Source organism: Ctenocephalides felis, unplaced genomic scaffold, assembly GCF_003426905.1.
Source record: "Ctenocephalides felis isolate EL2017-DRISC unplaced genomic scaffold, ASM342690v1 CF-g0.4_SCAFFOLD_01886, whole genome shotgun sequence".
Taxonomy (NCBI): domain Eukaryota; kingdom Metazoa; phylum Arthropoda; class Insecta; order Siphonaptera; family Pulicidae; genus Ctenocephalides; species Ctenocephalides felis.
The window spans coordinates 39752027-39772016 of NW_020538040.1; the positions used below are offsets into that span (position 1 = coordinate 39752027).

Consider the following 19990-nt stretch of genomic DNA (forward strand, 5'->3'; position numbering starts at 1 on the left):
GAAATATTCGAGGAATACTTAGCTCCTCGAAATGGCTGGGCCTAACCTTTTTGCAAAAACTAATAAACACTTCTCCCAATCATTACTAATTGAATGCTTTTTTAGATCATTCAAATCGGATGCTCCGTTCTCTCAAAAAGTCGTTTCTATTTTCTGCACTTTTGCTCGTATCCCCGAAACGGCTGGACCTGCCTTTGCCAAAAACTAATCAGCTCTTTTCCCTATCGATAGGAATCGAATGTTTTTTGACCATTCAAATCGGTTGATTCGTGCGCCCGAAAACGTGACTGGAAATTTGTATCCATACATACATACGCACACGCACACACACACACACACATCCATTTTTTCTGAGGTATGCCAAAATGTTCAGAAACCTTTAAAACGTCGAGAAATGTAAAAATTTTCAATTCCGATTTTCGGCCCATTACAATTACTTACCCTACGGGAAGTTAAAAATAGTAAATTAGAATTCTCTATAATTTAACTCAAAATAAAGAATCTTGAAGCCAAGTAAGTGTTGACTTGGCTTCACTCAGTGTCGTGTATAGACGACACTCGTACACATCTTCAAGTGGATGTCGCTCATAAGGCGCCGCTAAAGACAATTTTCTAAACTAAAAAAACATACAACTCTTATAATTTTACGTTATCATAAAATAAAATAGTAGTTATGGTTATTATACAAGAGTAATTTAAAAGACTAATTAAGATATTTCATATATATCTGATATAATGAATAAAAATCATGAAGTTGAAAATTTAAATCAATTTTATTGATAATTCTTTTATAAATATATATCTAAATCAGAGACATATTACAGAAACTTCTTTAAAATAAATACATTTAATATTTGATATAATAGTTGGTAATGTGAGCTTTTAAATTATACCAATATCTGAATCACATTATCAATTACAAGTATTGAATCACGCACAGCTATTCTTATCACATGAATAATGCAGAAAAATGATTAAAAATTAATCAAGAGAAAAATACATATAATTTCATGGAATCACAATTATTGAATCAATATCTTAACACTAACATAAAAACGTATATATTATTAAAATAATTATAAACTAGAATGTATATAGAAGCCGTCTGCAGCCAATTTTTTATTTTTTTTTCTGTTAAAATCCAAGGTAATATAACTTTTTCATTATCAATTTATATACATATTTTATTAATTATCACAAAAGTACAACAGTACATCCTTCTGACAGTCGCAATTAAAGTTATTAGCTTCGGCTCGATGCATTTTTCTAATCATTAAATATTAAACACATCCATTCTTGCTTCATTAATCAAAACAGCCTTTGAATCTGTGTATCTCTCTCATCGGTCGTTTATAATAATTTATACTATTGCATTAGAAAACACGGACAATAATTTTATTATTGATTCTTAAAGGTCAAGGGACCCGCGCAACGAATCGGTATTGAGTTATTACGTATATGCATTTTATTACTCACACAACAATTAATGTTTTTTAAAAAGTGGTGATTGATTTCAATTCCAATTAACGTTCATTCATGGGAAATTTTAAAGCATTTTTCAAGGTTTGCGACGTCCGGTTAAATTGTATTCATATTAGTAAGAGTTCTTATTAGCTAATGCTTTTCCTTCGAAGAAAGGTCGCTCGAGAAGAATATGATGCGCCGAAATAATACATCTCAGAAATACCGAATAGCATTATGAAATATTATTAAAGAAACAATTATACAAATTCTAAGAGGTCGATTATCCAGATGTGGCTGTCAGTTGTAAATTCATTAAATATTTTATTTAGCAAGCGGGTTATGATATAACCAATATTGTAAATTAATTCGAATTAATTAACCTTTCACCCCTAATATAAAATTCTCCGAAAAATCTAAATTTAACAACCGATTATACTTATTTTCAAATACTAAATTTAGAAACAAATAAATATAATTTTATTGTATTATAAATCTTGCGATTGCTTATGATCTATCACTGGAATTAATATCATTTGTGAGATTTTTAATCATTCATCATCTTCAAGCAAAATCCAAATTATATATAAAAAGGAACTTTTAGTTCAGAAATTTAACAATCATAATTAATAATAGTTATCCAGAGATTTATACAGAAAAATAAAACAATAAAAATTATATGTACAAACATATGCTAAAAATTTTCGTGTTGTAGTCATACAAAGGAGTTTAAAAACTGGCACAGGTACGTCAACAATTAAATTAAAAACATAATTTGACAATATTTTCATTGTGTTATTTTTATCTTATCTAAAATGTTCACTGGTGTCACAGTATAAGAAATAATAGTTTGTACAATGATATATAATCAATTATTTTACTAAACAAATTAATTTATTTTACTCTGAGCTACCAAATAGATGTTGTGAAGGATGGCATCCACCAATAAAATAATTTCAATACTTTATTTAAGCTGCCTGATAACTATTATTTCGGTTTTAATTATAAAAAATGCAAATAGATATGTAAAAGCATATGAGAAAATCTAATTTAATTAAAGTAATACTGAAATGAGCTACCGGTTTAAAAGTTATTTAGTAGATTCAAAATAAAATAACGTTATTAAAATATAACGAAACATTGTACTGATGAGCATAAAAATTATGAAAGATAACATTATGCATAAGGAGTTGAACAAACATTATTAACAAAATAACATAAATGCAACTTCCATAACGTTATCATTTATTTTGAAGTTCATTTTAGCAACTACGTCTGGGGTAAGAGGATAGGAATAATTAGGTCCTCCATGTTGGGAAGTACTAAATTTTTAACAATTTCTTGACAAATTTTTTTTTCTATCCAGTTCGTCACGTACGTGAAATTTACATTTCTCTCACCAAATGCTGGATGAACAGTCAGCCAAATGCGTGGCGGTTTCCGAAAACTACGATAAAAAAAAATCTTAAAAATCGAATAGAATCCTGATTTTTATGATCAATATAAAATTTTAAAACAAATTTAAAAGAATTCTATAATATTGTGTTACTTGTAACATATTAATTTCTTTTGTTTGTTTTTCATTTCAGTTGTAAATGTAGACAAATGTTGAATGACCAACTCATATGATCATTAATAGCAACATAAAATCTAAAAAAATGCCATTGATATTTAATTATACTAAAATTATGAGATATTTTTATAATATTTTAAGTTTCGTAATAGTGAGAACATAAAATCGTAATTATCACTGATAATAGAATTACCAAAATGTATACATCAATTTCAGTTATGGCTTTACTTAAGAAAAAAAACTATTCTAGCAAAATAAAAAATGCATGTTTGTATGTATGCATGTATAACATAAATAATTGCGCTAATTTCTATTTATGTAATTAACCGTTCCTATTTCCTATTTTGAGTGGCATATAAAAACAGTATGAGTAAAGTTTTATAATTCTTATAATTATATTTATATTATACTTACATTAGTAACACCATTACATTATTCGAAAATGCACATTAAATTTGCAGAAGAGCAAACAAATAACACAAAAAAATTAAAATGAAAAGCATACAAATATACACCTGTTAAATTTATAAGAAACTTAATTTGTAAATAGATATTTACTCTGAAAATTGCCCAAAAAGACTTTATATATAAATATTAAGACAAAATTAATTTAAGATTTTTTTATATTAGTCATAGACGGAAATGAATGACTTTATATTGACAACAATAGAAATAGCAGGCTGTATTAAAATGTAATATTCTGTATACTTGTGAATTAGCCTCCATCAAATGCATAAAAAAATATTGATTTAAATAAGAATAGAAATAAAGTTTACAAAATCAGATGTTCCTAAGCGTATGAATAAAAAAAATATTTTTAATTTACTGTTACCATGTAATTAAATAATACAAAAAGTGTGTTTGTGAAAGCATTATCTATAAATAATATTAATTTCTCAATTTTGTTTTTTTAGTTTTTTTTCAAAAATTTCAAAATTTATAAATATGTAAGTAAATATGAAAATTAATAAATACTCACCCAAACCACAATCTATCCGAAGGCGGATTTGGAATATTCAGAACTAATTCCCCAATTAGTCCACGAAAATCTACTTGTAAACGTAACTGACTATTGCTTACAGCAACTAAAGCCTTTTTCACGAATTTATTTTCTGTTGCCTGTAATTTTTTTTAAAAAAAAAAAATGAGTTTTATAAAATAAGTTATAAAAGAACAATGTATAGTAGAATGTCACTAATCCGACACCTCCACTAATTCAACACCCTCGCAACCAAAGCTCTCGGCATTTCTTTTTTAAATTTTTTGCTATTTCTAATATTGTATATTAAAAATTATGACTTTTCCATTATAATCCAGTAATCTGACCCCTCTAGTTTATATATATATATATATATATATATATATATATATATATATATATCACATTGTGACATATACTTGAAATGTTAATTTGCAGCCAATCGTCAAAATAAAAGAACAATAAATAATAATGTATTTATACGTTTCGACACGGTATGTTATTAAACTATAAAGAAAATTACTGAACATACCGTGTCATAACATATAAATAAATAGATCATTATTTATTGTTCTTTTACTTCAACGATTGGATGCAAATTAACATTTCTATATAAAAACTTGATCAAATATTCATCATACGAAAAACTTTAGTACATTTATTCATTACAAATAGCTTAAAAATTCAACAATAATAATACTTAATTTTGACTTGCCTGTTGGAAAAACTTTGAGGCAGCAACTTGATCAACAACTTTTAAAAAGCTTTTGTTATTTTGCTTTCTGGGTGTTGGGGATATAGAACCTAATGAAAATCTAATAACAAAAAAAAAAATGTAAACTCTTTTCCAGTAATAGAAGTAATACAAACAATATTTACGTTTTATCTGAATTTGTATCTTGAACTTGATCATCAGATGTTGAACTATCTGCACTATCTTCTAGATCACTATTGTAAATTGCAGATGCTTTCTGATTTTGAAACTATTGAATAAACATATAAAACAATTAAAAATATATAATAAATAATAACCAAACTCTAATCAATTTTATGTTACTTTAGAACTTTGACATGGATCATTAGTATCCACAGTGTCTGCTGCATTAATTTTTTTTAACTTCATGAGATTTAATTTTGTAGATAAGACTAGAGTGACTAGACCTTCATACGTGACATCTAAATCAACCCATAAACCTCTTTCATTCATAACGGGCTTAGAAGCACGGTGTATCTTTGGTGGTGTTTCGCCTAAACTAAGTTCTGAACATTCCAGCTCATCTATATAATAAGGCAACTAAAAAAAAAACACAATCATTAGAAATTTATATTTTGCCTAATATGAACTAAATATAGATATATGAAATCAAATAATCAAATTCAATGTTATGTATCCAAACTGCATTTAATTAAGGAAGATTCAATTCAAACAATTATTTGGTTGACTATTAAATTATTTCAATATAATAATATTCACAGATTCATATTTGTTCAATCTGTAAAACAATTAATTTGAAAATACTTCTAAACATTTGATACCTTAATTGTAGAAAGTTTTTTTTGGATTCGTTCTTGAATCTTCATAATCCACCCAGGATCATTTAAAATACCCAAAAGCACTCTTCCAGCTAATACATTAAACCAGAGAACATCTTTAGATATCGATAGATTAAAATCTCTGCTAATTTCACTTGTATCATCTTTATGGTCTCCCTAAAATCAAAATATCGTAAATATTAAGGCTGCAGATAATAACTTTAATGCATGAATTATGACATCATAACATATAAACAAAATGGAACTTTTATATGTAATTATAAATATAAATCTAGAATTGGAAGATAATTTTCTTAAAATAATTTACAAATATAAGAATAAGTTCTTATTACATTGCAATTCTAGATTATCATTAAATTATATACAATTAAATAAATTATTAAATTTTTAAATAAATATTCTAATCTTATCAATTAGAATCTCACATGTAGAAAATAACCCATGTATTTCAAATATTGTTGGTCACCCATTAGAGATACATTGTTTTTGGAGGCATCTTCTGCTATAACATTCTCAAAGTCACCAGATTTACTATTTGTAGATATAGAATCCACATCACTGGTTCCGATATTGTTATTTTGACTACTTTCTTTCTTTTCTATTTGCTTTGTTTCATCTTGGCTTGACTCACTTCCTGATGCTCGATCATCTGAACACTAAAGAGAGCACAAATACTATGACTAAGCAGTGGTATTGGTAAATCTAATAGCATCAATTAAATATGGTAAATATAAGCGAGGTTTTCTCATTATGGTTGCACAAAATAAAGTTGAAAATTTTTCAATGAAATTAATTAACAACTTTTTTATATAATCCAAAATTATTAATTTATTAACTACTAGTACAAGTTTAAAATATTAGAAGCAAATAACTTGATTGATATTAACAATATGAACGTCTTATTTTATAGTAAAGGCTAAAATTAGTGCAAAAAACGAGTACATATTTGATAGGTGTACATAATTTGTAGATATGTTTGAAAATGCATATTCATAAAATGCACTTTTTTCATAAATTTGTTATTTTCATAATTTATTTAAATTCTGATCAAACTAGATAAACTTTTCAGAACATGAATTTAAATTTGAATATATGCATACTTTTTGACACAAATAAATTAATGTATACATATCTTATTATATGTCTTGATCTCAAATATTAAATACAATAACAATTTACCTTGACATTTGATTCCTTATCATTATTTTTCACAGAAAGTAATTTTATTGTGGAGAGTATTCGCAAATACCTGAAAAAAAAAAAAAATCATTAAAATTTAATAAATCACATTTTCAATGCTATTGATAAAGCATTAGTGATAGAGATGAAAACATTTCTAGTTACAAACCAGTCATATTTCTCTCGATTGGCACGAGCAAATAACAACAGCCTTTGTCTATCTTCTTTTAAATGTGAATTATCTGAATTGGTTTCTATATCTTCACCCTATTGAAAATAATAAAATGTGAAAAACATATAATAAAAATACAAAAACTAATTCTATTTAACTCACTAAAGATGACACTGAATTTCTAGCACATGTATTTTCTTCATAATCTTCAACATCCTATAATTGAAAGAATAATTGAATAAGTTAATTTAGTTATTTTCTAATAAAAATCTTAATTATTCATTATAAATTATTACTTTAAATTCATCTTCTTGTGTGTTATCATGAAAGGTATTAGTTGTTGTAGAATCACTGCAGTCATCTGCAACAATAGAATAAATTTTATAAAACAGATCTTTTAACATAAATTAAAATCTTGTTCTACCTTTCTCTAAATTAGTTATAGTATTATCCAATGAAAAATCTTCGTTAGTAAAAACATCATCATTCTTTACAGTTGTGTTCTCAATTTCTATACATATAGGATATTTTTTGCTCCAATGTCTGAAAGCATAGCATATATTTTTGTTGATATTTAACAAAACTTAGTATGGGAAATATATATATATATATATATATATATATATATATATATATACATACATATATATACATACCGAATTTTTGCTAGTCCATCAGGAAGAAGAGACACTTTCGCATTATTTAAATTATAAACTACACTTGATGTTATGTTTAACTTCAATTCAGGCTCATTATAAGTTGTTCGTCTAGCTACATGATTTTTAGTGTAATATACAATCAAATGTTTACCTAAAAATCGCAATTAATAAAGTTTCGTGGAAACTGAGAAAGATGCTGCATTATTTGTGATAGTTACCTTTGATCTTTACATATACTGGAATAGTATCTGATAAATGGTAGGTTTCTGGGTCGTAAGAAAAGTGAGGATATAGATTAATCCAACCCTTTAAATTTGAACAAAAATAATATAAATAATGGTATGAAAAATTTAATTCTAAACAATAAATGATAACAAAGCATAAACATAATTGTAGAATAATTTCTGAACAGAAAATATTTTTTTATGTTTTATCATAAACAAATAAAATGATTATGATATAAAGTTGAATTTATTTATTGTATTTATCATAGAATAAAGTTTAGTGACTGATAATCTCAAAACTTACTCAAAATGTTTGTAGTTTTAAAACTACAAAATATTACTTAAATATTATGTTTAAGCGTTATAATAACTCATCCATAAGTTGATTAGATTTTATAAATTTGCAAAGTATTTTAGTAAATAAACAGTATATTTAAAATATGATCTATAATGGAATAGAGGCATGATACAAAAATACAAACCTCATATGTTTTTGGCACTTGATATTCTTCAACTGAAGGAACTTCCAGAATGTTCATTTCATTATATTTTGGCAAAATAAATTCAGTCTTCTCAGGACCACTTCCTTGTATATAAAGTTTCTTTTTAATGAAATCTATAACTTTTTTGAAAATCATATTCGTACAAATAGGAATCATTATACCAATGATTAATGTAATAAAATATAATGGAGCACCAAAAAATGCACTAATAATTATCAAAGATAATAATATCATAAGAAAAATACTGGTATAATTCCATGAATATTGAGTTCTTGAATTATTTACTACACTAGAATGGTTTGAAGAAATATTTGAAATTAAATTTGTTGATGCAGTTTGACCTAAAATGGGATGAATTTCATCCAATGCATCGATTGCTGGTTCAATATCCTCTGGTTCATCATCATCATCACTTTTTGATTCTTTTCTGTTTAACACAACATTTATATTATCATCTGATTTGTCTTGAGACGGCTGTAACTTCTCTGGGAAGATAGTTTGAACGGAGTTCTCATCATCACTACCAGAATGATTTGTTGCATTTTTAAATGATACAGCTGGACTCTGTATAACTTCATTCTTATGAATTAGCTTTTTAAATCTCTTTCGAAATAAACTTTCTGAATAAGATTTATTCTGTGGTGAAGTTCTACCCTGATCCCAACTTGTCGACTCAATCTGCTTTGAAAAATATTCTTTGAGTGCAGATCTCTTTTTCTTCTGTTTGTGGGTCTTAGATGAATCTGAGGCATCTGAATGAAGTGATACCTCAGAATCATCTGAATCATTTGGAGATTGGAAAGACATTTGTTGCGCTAAAATAAATCAACACAAACTATTTTATGTGAACATAACACACTTTAAACTAAAACGCGAAACACGATAAGAAAAACTATATCTACATCAAATAATGATTCATGCTTTGCTGTCAAAACAATGTCTAGATAATGTTAATAACAAACACAAATATTTATCAGCATAATTATTTATAAGTTTCGATTGACAGTTGTCATGTCAAATATAATTTTTAGTATAAATCGTTGGTATTCAAAATTCAACGTTTACAACATAAGCTGTAGTTACTAAAATCTTATGTAGATTTATATTTTAAATTCACACGTAAAATTAAAAATGAAAGCAATAAAAATTTCAAATTTGAGATGCAGGTACTATTCACGCTATTCACATTTTGGCCAAATATGATCTGTCAAATTGACAGCTTAACTCAATTTATTATTATGTAGTTGGTAAACTTCGCGCTAAACATCAAAATTATGATACACATTATTTTGGTAACGTCAATTGATGAAAATATTTGATTTTAGACATTTCGTTGATCAAAGAAATTTTTATAATGGTGCGCACAAGAGGTGGACCTACTAAAGGTATATGCTCAAAATTTATATGTGCCTATGTTTATTAATTGCCGATATTATAGCTTGTAATCATAAAAATATTTGTGCCATTCAGTAAGTGCCGGTAAGGCTCCAGGTAAAAGTAGGACGACGGTCGCAGTGGTTTCAGTAGGAGATTCAAGAAGTGGTTCTTCTGGTGAGTAATGTTTGTGATAGAATGTTATATTACTACAAAATTATATATTTTTGTGTTTCCTGTGAAAAGGCTCAAAACTAAATCAATCTTTTGGCAATTCATATCATCCCCGTGAAACACCTAGTTGGCAAAAGCCTATAAATAGTTTTTTTCAAAATGGAGGAAGATCAAAGGTAGATAATAATTCATTAATGACAAAACTTGAAGAAGACAAGGAAAATGTACCTGGCTCTTCAGCCCAAACTATGAAAGATGAAGCAGAAGCAACAGAAAGCATAAACGAAAAGTCTGATTTATAAAAACAAATTCCAAACTAAATTATAAAATAAATACTAATTGCGATATAGGGTCATACTTATAAGCTTTTATTTGGTAACAAAATATTTTATAGCTCAAGAAATTTAATGGAATGCATTTAATGCATGTAACTTTAGCTATTAGTTCTTTTTTAAATATAGTTTTTTAAACAAAATGTATAAATATTGAATGTATGTGTGAAACAACAAATGTAAGGATTTTGCAGAAAGGATTATATTCATATGTAATTAATTTTTCTTAAACGTGTTATATAAAGTTTCTAGATTGAAATCAATTATTGTTGGAATCTGTTAATAAATCCTACTATGGAAGCATTGTATTTGAAATTTAATATGATTTATACTAAATCATTTAAGTGAATAGTTCTATGTGAGAATAATGTGCAGAATGTTTGCTGAAGTGTACACTAATAGAATAATAATAATATAAGTATGAAAAAGATATTTTAATGTCCATCTTACTTTTGTTTGTTAATGTTCTAAAAGTTGTTTATAATAAATAAATTGTAATAATGTACATGCCTCTTCATTTAAAACAGTACTACTAATGTAAACAAAATTACGCTATACAGTATTTTTCACTTGATTCTATTCGACACACTTTCCATGGGCTAAAATTATTTTTGGGTGTTTGTTTCTTCAATTTTTTTTTCTAGGCAAAGTATGAATAAAATATTATATAATATATATATATATATATATATATATATATATATATATATATATATATATATATATAGTTGTCGATAGACATTTGCATAATCAAATGTATGAAAAATGTGTATGTATTTATTAGAAATAACAAATGCATACATAGATATTAGAAATCAACACATTCTTATGTATGTATATACATATACTAAACTGCAGCATTAATTATGCAAAAATTCGAATTGTAGGTATATATATGTACATATAAATTGGTCGCCGGATAAACGAGTTTGTACTATATATAACTTTTTCAAAAAAAACGGCCCGACGATCTTTTTCAAAAACTAATCAGCACTATATCGAATGTATTTTTAATTTTTAAAATCGGTTGAAAATGTTTTCAACTGGAAACTACAGCTTATAATTAACGTATTTTAAATGAAAATAAAATTTGTTCCTAAGTACTTTTAAAAAAAAATGTTCAAGTGATTTGAAAAGCAGCCTATTTGAACATGGTTTATCGGTTGAGAGAAACGATATCGTGTATCAGTAGCGTGACCTAAATTGACAGCTCAAATTATTGTTGTTATTAAGATGGTGCTAATGTGGATTATTTTTATTAAGTTTGCAGCCCTTCTTGTTTGATTGCACAAAGCTGTCATAAAGTCATCAAAGTTTGTACTGAATGAATTTCGGTGACGTGTAAGAGGATTGACATTTGTATAAAATATTTAAATATGAGTTCTTTTAAAAGAGATAAAAAAGAAGAAGAAGATGGTTGGCAATCCTATTATTTTGTTCATTTTATATGCATTCTAATTTCTTATAATTTTTAGGGGGAGGTAATCCGTTTCAAAATATTGAAAAAACTACAGTTTTGCAGGAGGCTAGAACTTTTAATGATACCCCAGTAAATCCAAGAAAATGTACCCATATTCTTACAAAAATCTTATATTTATTAAATCAGGTATTCGTTTCATAATTCATTATTCCAAATTGTTCAAAAAATAAAATATTCACAAAATTATTTATAATTTTCAGGGAGAGCAATTGGGAGCTACAGAAGCTACAGAAACATTTTTTGCAATGACTAAACTTTTCCAGTCTCGTGATGTAGTCTTGAGAAGAATGGTATATCTTGGGATAAAGGTGCTCAAAATATTAAATGTGTATTGCTTATAATCATACAAAAATTGAGACAATTACATATTAATTTTAAATTTAATAGGAGCTCAGCACATTAGCTGATGATGTCATTATTGTAACAAGCTCTTTAACCAAAGATATGACTGGTAAAGAAGATTTATATAGAGCTGCAGCAATTAGAGCCTTATGTAGTATAACCGATGTAAGTATTTATCATCGAAACATTTAACCCTTGTAAACTATCACTGTCATGATCACAAATATCTTTTTTTTTTAAATATACACATTTTATTGGTTGTAATATTATACAAATGTTCTATACTTGATTCATGGAAATAAGTGATTCAGGTTGATGATAGATCTTGTAATTTAATGCATTTTAATTAAATATCCAGAATTATCATAAAATCATATACCTTTCTGTATTTTAAAAAATAATTAAGGTGTAAATCTGATCATAATTTGCAAGATGTTATTCTTAATGATTATCTATTGATTCATTAGCCACTCTAAATATTATAGAGTGAGTGATTCAATAAAATAATATTGCAATATTTGAATGATTTTGTTAACTTTGTTTTACTCATTGTATAACCAATAAGAGCATCTTTTACCTTTATGAAAATAATTTGATTATATTACAACTCTATAACATTTAGTTTTATCATGCTTATTGAAAATGCTATACTCTTTAAATAAATATTTTTCAAATATTTTAGGGTATGATGTTGCAATCAATTGAGCGTTACATGAAACAATGTATTGTAGACCGTAATCCAGCTGTTAGTAGTGCAGCTTTAGTTAGTTCTTTGCACTTGGCCAAATCAGCTGGAGAAGTTGTGAAAAGATGGGCCAATGAAGTTCAAGAGGCATTGAACAGTGATAAGTAATTTTTATAATTTTTACAGTCATATGTGGCATATTATCCTCATATACATTAAGAACTTTATGATTCTATTAGCATTATGGTACAATATCATGCTTTGGGCCTTCTATATCACATAAGAAAAACAGATCGCCTTGCCGTTTCAAAATTAGTTGGAAAACTTACAAGATCCTCTATGAAGTCTCCATATGCCGTTTGTATGTTGGTAAGTTCTTTTTTAATTTGATTTTCAATATAATTTCTATATATAATAAAATGTATTTTGTTTGTTACAAGATTACAATTATTTTCAGATACGTATTGCTTGCAAATTACTTGAGGAAGAGGATGGTACAAATAATGATTCTCCATTACTTAATTTTGTCAAGGCATGCCTTAGACATAAAAGTGAGATGGTAATTTATGAAGCAGCTCATGCAATTGTGAATTTACAAAGGTATAATATTATCTAAAAATGGCTTTTAAATAATTTTCAAGTTTATTCATAACTGTTATTGTTGTTCTTCAAATTCAATGCAATATCTTTTAAAATTATGACTTTATATTACTTAAAGTTGTGCAATAGCTATGCAGATTATACATTATTTTTCAATATAGAGACTAATTTTATATATTCATTTATAGAACAAGTGCACATGAGTTGGCACCCGCTGTAAGCATATTACAACTATTTTGTAGTTCACCAAAACCGACATTAAGATTTGCTGCAGTAAGAACATTGAACAAGGTATTACATTTCAACTTGACAAACTCAACCATGTATTTAAGTTGCAGTTAAAAATTTTAACTTATTAATGGTTTGTTATAGGTGGCAATGACTCACCCAGCTGCTGTAACAGCTTGTAATTTAGATCTAGAGGGTCTAATTACTGATCCCAATCGTTCAGTTGCTACTCTTGCAATAACAACTTTGCTTAAAACTGGTGCTGAATCATCCATAGACAGACTTATGAAGCAGATTGCTACATTTGTTTCGGAAATAAGTGATGAATTCAAAATTGTGGTCGTTCAAGCTATTAGATCTCTTTGCATAAAATTCCCAAGAAAGCATGCCGTTTTGATGAATTTTCTAAGTGCAATGTTGAGAGATGAAGGTTACATTATTATCTAAAATACATTTTCCTCTGATATATTTTTTCATGTTAAAATTAATTATAGGCGGTTTGGAATACAAAGCTTCTATTGCTGACACTCTCATCACAATAATTGAAGAAAATCCTGAAGCAAAAGAAACTGGATTAGCACATTTATGTGAATTTATAGAAGATTGTGAACATACTTCCCTTGCTGTTAGAATTTTGCATTTACTTGGAAAGGAGGGACCCAGATCAAAACAGCCATCAAGGTGACAAAACATATATTATATGGCAAAAATAAAAACTGGCTTGTAATGATGAAAATATGATTTTTTTTTTAACAGATATATTAGATTCATATACAATCGGGTTATTTTAGAAAATGCAACTGTTAGAGCTGCAGCAGTTGCTGCAATGGCTCAATTTGGTGCTCTTTGTCCTGATCTATTGCCTAATATACAGGTATAAATAAAGTTGATTGCTAAGTAGCAATAATCAGTTTCATGTGAAAAATTGTTTCTGAAGCATGTCAGGTTTCTGCCAAAAGAAAAAACACTAATTAATTTATGCACTTAGATAGCACATGAACTAAAATGGGTTAAGAAACTAATCATGTTTTATATTAATTATTGGATTATTAATACTGGGAATATTTCTGGGAAAAAATGTACAGTCTTTAATGCTTAAAAAATGAAAATACTAATTAGACCAATTTTTTTTAAGGTTTTGCTAGCTCGTTGTCAAATGGATTCAGATGATGAAGTTAGAGATCGTGCAACTTACTACAGCTCCATATTAAATCGAAATGATAAGTCATTGTGTAATGAATATATTGTGGAAACCTCACAGGTCTTGCATAAAAAACTAATATTAAATATAAATTTACAAATCATTGATGATTCATTTAATATTTTCAGTTGTCTCTAGTGTCTTTGGAAAGGGCATTATTAGAATATTTAATGACACCTTGTGTTGAACCTTTTGACTTAAAAACAGTACCTATATCAGCGGCTCCTACAGTTGAACATAATAATATTGCAAATGAGGGAATGATAATTACTAGTAAGCAAAACGTTTCATTGAGAGACATCTTTTAAATGTGAATTTGAGTGTTAATTATAATTACAGATTTGCCAGCACCAGTTGCGACTAGAGAAGAAGTATTTAATGAGAAATTGTCTGGCATTCCAGGCATTGCAAAATTAGGTCCATTATTTAAATCAACACCTCCAATTCAACTTACAGAAAATGAAACTGAATATACCGTCTCTTGTATTAAGCATTGTTACACTTCCCACATTGTCTTACAGGTAAATAAGTTATAATATAACAATTTGAATCTATATAAGATAGGATATGTTTCATCACATAGTCCCGTGCTTATAAAACAGATTTTTTTCAAAAATTGGTGAAGTACCATTTCAATTTGAATATTGTTCTTTATGCCTAGATTCTATTTATTTACAATTTTTTCAATTTCTTGGAATGCAATCTTATATTAAAAAAAAAAGAAAGAAATCAGTATGTTTGTATGAAGTTTGAATGTTTAAAAACATTGTTTTATTATTTTTAATAAGTTGACTTTCTTTTATGTATAATGAAAGAATTTCTCATATTTCAGTTTGACTGTGTGAATACTTTGTCTGATCAACTGCTAGAAAATGTACGAGTGCACTTAGAGCTAGCACCTGGATATAATATTGTTAATGAAATTACCTGTGAACGATTACCGTATGGTGAACCAGGTTCAGTTTATATAATTTTAGAATACCCAAATGATTTAGTTGATACAGCGGGTACATTTGGAGCTACTTTGAAATTTGTAGTGAAAGATTGTGATCCTGCAACTGGATTACCAGACTCAGATGAAGGTAATTTTATGTAACTGTCAAGGCAATTTTAATATTTAAGCAATATATTATTAACCCTTTCCAATCGACTGTCCTCATGAGGGGACAGCATAATTGTAGCATATCACTCGGCTGGCGCCTCTGAGGCACTTGTCAGTTTGTATATATAATGACTCATTCGTATTAAAGCGTCGAATAGAATAGATCAAGAAAGCGGTTCTTTATATATTTTTTTTTCTATTTATTTTATCAACTTTCTTTCATCAATAAATTAATTATAATGTATTCTTTTTTGGTTGCATTAATTTTTGAAATATTTACTTTTGTTCATTTAGTAGTATTTCTATATTATTTTTATTAGTATATATGATGCCATATAATGTTAAAAATTAAATGCCAGCTGTGAGTTAAAAGAAAGTGATAAGACAGTGATAAATTTACTATTACTTTCAAAATACTTTTTTATTATATAATTTACTTTTTAAATATTGTAAAAAGACCGTCAATTTATCAAAAAAAGAGAGAGGCATATAGAAAACCTTATATTCCACTTTTCTGTGGAATGATAAAAAAAAAAATTTCGCGACAGCTTGAAACTTGAACATACTGGAGAAAATTAATTTAGATATTATTGTAAATGTATGTTCTGCATTGTCTACAAATTCATATAAAACAAATTGCATAACATATACAATAATATTAAATTTACAGCAGGCACGTTTTCGTCATTATGCAGTGTCGAGTAGTAAGGGTTAAAAATGCTTTTATAAAATTCAAAACTTGTTCTATGTTTTAATTTTTTGCAACTAGAAAATATGTTAACACAGAGAAATACTTGACATATGAAAAACAAATTGGTAAACTTCATTGTTCATGAAGAAATTATAATATAATAAAATATATTTCAAATGAATGCAAAAAGTTATTAATTCTTTCTAATAATTAAATATTACCAAAAAGAATGTGAAAGATGCCTGAAAACATTCTGTTACATATTTTAATTAGCTGAAATTATTTTCAGGGTATGATGATGAATATATTTTAGAAGATTTCGACATATCTGTAGCTGATCAATTACAAAGGGTGAAGAAAGTTAACTTTGGAGCTGTTTGGGACGCTGCAGATAATGAACGTAAATATATTACAATAATATTTACTAATTGTGAACACAAAATGCTTTGTGTTGTTCTTCATTTTACAATTAAATATAAAACACCAAACCATATTTAACTTCCTTGATAATTCTATTTTAATGTCACAGAATGGATACAATTGGAAGATACATACGCTCTAAGCAGTTTAAATACATTGCAAGAAGCTGTTAAAACAATTTTAACATTTTTGGGATTAGCACCTTCAGAAGGATCTGAAAGGGTACCCGAAGGAAAAACTACACATACCTTATTATGTTCAGGTAAATTCATTAGAGATCAATATATTTAAACATGTGCAAATATTTTCTGTAAAATATTCATGTTGATTGTATTGTGCATATGAAATTCTTTACAGGTATGTTTAGGGGTGGCATTGATGTTTTAGTAAGAGCAAAACTTGCTTTATCAGATGGCGTAACAATGCAATTAACCGTCAGGTCTACACATCCTGATGTTGCTGATCTTATTACGTCTGCCGTAGGATAAAAATCTAACAAAATAGTTAAATAATATAAATTTTATCACACAAAAAATGTATTCCATAAAAGTTTGTTACATAAATATTATATGCAAAACTGATTATAATAAATTGCATTTTATTATTCTTTTTTATTAACAATTGACATGAGCTATTATTTAAAATATATTTTTTAAAGCTGAATCAAAAGTTTCATTACTTTGTGAATTATGATATACAGTCACTTGTAGTTAAAACTTTTCATGAAAATATTACAAATGAGATGTATACTATATATGAAATAACTTAACACAATATTGTTTTCACATGGGAGATTTAAAGGGACCAACTATAGTTCTTGATATGTTTTAAGATGTTGCATTTGGTGTGCGGATTTTGATAAGCCAAAGGACATATTTCTTAAATTTTATTGAAATCAAACTAATATCACAAATCGTAATTAAAATTAGCAGTTTATCAAATAAAATTTGAGCTCATCAGCATGATATTTGAGGAGTTGGTAACCAGAGTGAATTATCCCACAAATCGTCCAAACAGATATAGTGAGAAATGGAATTGGGATTGGATTGGAGACAAATTGGAATAAAAATAATATTTATATATGTGTTAAATGGCAGCAAAAAATTTGCTCAGACTCTTCTTTCACATTTTATGAATTTTATTGTTCATTTATATATTGAAAAAATCATAACATATTGTTAAATTAATGGTAATAAATAGTACTTACATACTACTAATTGAAAATAATATAAAAACATTAAAAAAAAAAAAGGTAATTAGACATGGTTTGATGGCGCTCAGATTTATTTGGAATGGTCCACTTTGGTTACCAACTCCTCTTTTATATCTTGGTTTCAATATGAATAATGCATTTCTAGTTAAGTCTAGTTATGTCAGAAGCTAATAATAATATTGATTCAAAGGGTATGGGCGCATTGCATATAAAATCAGCTCTCCCAGGTTAGGTATTAGTCCAGTCATTTAAGTTTAAATTAGGTATGGTAGGATGTCAATACCATATGTAGCTTTTGAGACAACTTTTGGATGTCAATATACAAGTATTTACAGACATACAGCTGGGTATATCGAATTCCGAGGTGAACTTACTATAATGACTGGACTATATTTAAATAATTATTAAAAAAAATCACATAACTTTCAAATTTCTACCTTATCACTTTTCGAATATATTTTCTGATTGTAAATGATATGAAAACGCTTTCTTATAAAATAATTACAAACATTTATAATAATGTTTCCATAACAAATATTTCTTCTAAATTGGGATATTCTTTATTTATTCAATTTGCTGCTCTAACATATATTTTGGATAACACAAGAAAAATTTATAGGCCTTTGAAAGATTCTAATTGGAAATTAGTCCAAACAACTGCAGTGTCAGAAAATACCAAACGAAAAAGACTATGTTAGAGTTCTAAATTTATATATAATCGATTTTATTTTTTATATTTACTGCATGTTTCAACAATCAGATAACATCATAATCTATAACAAATAAGATAGCACAAATCAGTTAATATAATCATGACAATTTTCTTCTCAATATCTATTATTGTAAGTTACAGTAATACTAAAAAGTGAGTTTGAAAAGCGGTCACTTTTGCATATTTACGATTATAATTGACTGATAAGATAGAAAGTTGAAATTGTTCAATCAGGTTTTTTTAATTTGGTGTATAAATCGTTCTACAAAGGTGATCCATATCATATACCAATGTGCACATACCTCATAATTTGAATTACATAAAAGTAATGATACAGTATACCATAAGTAATGATACCATATAAAAATAAAACTAATTAATTTAATAGATAAGAGATAATATTTTACAGATCATACACTTGGAGGGAATACAGTCTACATCCTTCTTTGGAATGTGTAAGTGTAAATAAATAAAATTTTAAAACAAATATAAAATTACATTAATAAGCACCAAAAATAACTTAAAAATATTAAGTGATGCTAATAAAATCACAGATATTGCATTAAAAAAAATTGCAATTAAAAATTAATATTTTATAGATTTCTCTTGACTTTTAGTTTAATAGGTAAAGTTTTTGCTTTAAACCTGATTACAAATACAAATTATTTGATCTATTCGATAGAAAAATATATATTTAAATATAGTGAATGTTATTTAAAAAAATTTTGTATAAACTATATAATATTTATAACATGAGATTCATATAAATATATATTTTATAAATTAATGCATAATTTAAAATATTGCACTATGTTAACAAGAAATAAAATTGCAAGAACTTTGTATATGTTATTCTGTGGAAATAAGTGGATAAATAATCAAAAGGAATTCTTTTGCCAGATGTTTGAAATTTAAATTTATATGGTCATAAAATGTGATTTGTTACGACAATTGCAAAATACATTCCACCACATGGCAAAAATAACTGAATTAAAGTGATTTTCAATTTATTGCTATGCAAAGCAACATGATAATCCTTTTGACTAATTTATGTTATTCTAACAAAAATTAAGTATATATGTATAAAATATATACAAACTTAATTATATCATCAAAATACAATCTGGTCTTC

General features: G+C 26.8%; 3 protein-coding genes across 4 annotated transcripts; 2 read left to right on the forward strand and 1 right to left on the reverse strand.

Moving 5' to 3' along the window:
- Window positions 1–2678: 2678 nt before the first annotated feature.
- Window positions 2679–8525, reverse strand: LOC113378458 (testis-expressed protein 2-like). The gene is made up of 15 exons (XM_026618991.1): window positions 8284–8525; window positions 7796–7883; window positions 7575–7728; window positions 7343–7461; window positions 7215–7279; window positions 7081–7134; window positions 6916–7013; window positions 6747–6816; window positions 5993–6223; window positions 5550–5723; window positions 5071–5307; window positions 4893–4996; window positions 4729–4828; window positions 4014–4153; window positions 2679–2908 (listed from the first exon to the last, which is right to left on the reverse strand). The coding sequence occupies exons 1-15, from the start codon at window positions 8458–8460 to the stop codon at window positions 2731–2733; spliced, it is 1989 nt and encodes a 662-aa protein (XP_026474776.1). The 5' UTR covers window positions 8461–8525; the 3' UTR covers window positions 2679–2730.
- A 1028-nt stretch (window positions 8526–9553) lies between these two features.
- On the forward strand, window positions 9554–10192 carry LOC113378461. The gene is made up of 3 exons (XM_026618994.1): window positions 9554–9689; window positions 9775–9855; window positions 9925–10192. Exons 1-3 carry the CDS (start codon window positions 9659–9661, stop codon window positions 10152–10154), a joined length of 342 nt encoding a protein of 113 aa, XP_026474779.1. The 5' UTR covers window positions 9554–9658; the 3' UTR covers window positions 10155–10192.
- A 1368-nt stretch (window positions 10193–11560) lies between these two features.
- Window positions 11561–17421, forward strand: LOC113378457 (coatomer subunit gamma). Of its 2 annotated transcripts, none has more exons than XM_026618989.1 (18): window positions 11561–11600; window positions 11660–11790; window positions 11865–11972; window positions 12052–12171; window positions 12689–12855; window positions 12931–13060; window positions 13149–13291; window positions 13480–13582; window positions 13664–13949; window positions 14014–14200; window positions 14276–14393; window positions 14655–14780; window positions 14849–14993; window positions 15060–15241; window positions 15553–15802; window positions 16803–16913; window positions 17043–17195; window positions 17291–17421. In XM_026618989.1, exons 1-18 carry the CDS (start codon window positions 11561–11563, stop codon window positions 17419–17421), a joined length of 2631 nt encoding a protein of 876 aa, XP_026474774.1. The 2 variants fall into 2 exon arrangements, with proteins under 2 accessions (XP_026474774.1, XP_026474775.1); XM_026618990.1 differs by having other exon boundaries at window positions 15069–15241.
- Window positions 17422–19990: the final 2569 nt, after the last annotated feature.

Bases quoted from the DNA above. Each gene is read 5' to 3' on its own strand.
- LOC113378458 (XM_026618991.1), bottom strand. From the start codon at position 8,460: ATGATTCCTATTTGTACGAATATGATTTTCAAAAAAGTTATAGATTTC. The intron at 7,462-7,574 runs GTATGTATATAT...CTATGCTTTCAG, and splicing joins GATGGACTAGCAAAAATTCG to ACATTGGAGCAAAAAATATC. The intron at 6,224-6,746 runs GTAAATTGTTAT...TGCTCTCTTTAG, and splicing joins ATAAGGAATCAAATGTCAAG to TGTTCAGATGATCGAGCATC.
- LOC113378461 (XM_026618994.1), top strand. From the start codon at position 9,659: ATGGTGCGCACAAGAGGTGGACCTACTAAAG. The intron at 9,690-9,774 runs GTATATGCTCAA...TGTGCCATTCAG, and splicing joins AAGAGGTGGACCTACTAAAG to TAAGTGCCGGTAAGGCTCCA. The intron at 9,856-9,924 runs GTGAGTAATGTT...TCCTGTGAAAAG, and splicing joins TTCAAGAAGTGGTTCTTCTG to GCTCAAAACTAAATCAATCT.
- LOC113378457 (XM_026618989.1), top strand. From the start codon at position 11,561: ATGAGTTCTTTTAAAAGAGATAAAAAAGAAGAAGAAGATG. The intron at 12,172-12,688 runs GTAAGTATTTAT...CAAATATTTTAG, and splicing joins CCTTATGTAGTATAACCGAT to GGTATGATGTTGCAATCAAT. The intron at 13,950-14,013 runs GTTACATTATTA...AATTAATTATAG, and splicing joins TGCAATGTTGAGAGATGAAG to GCGGTTTGGAATACAAAGCT.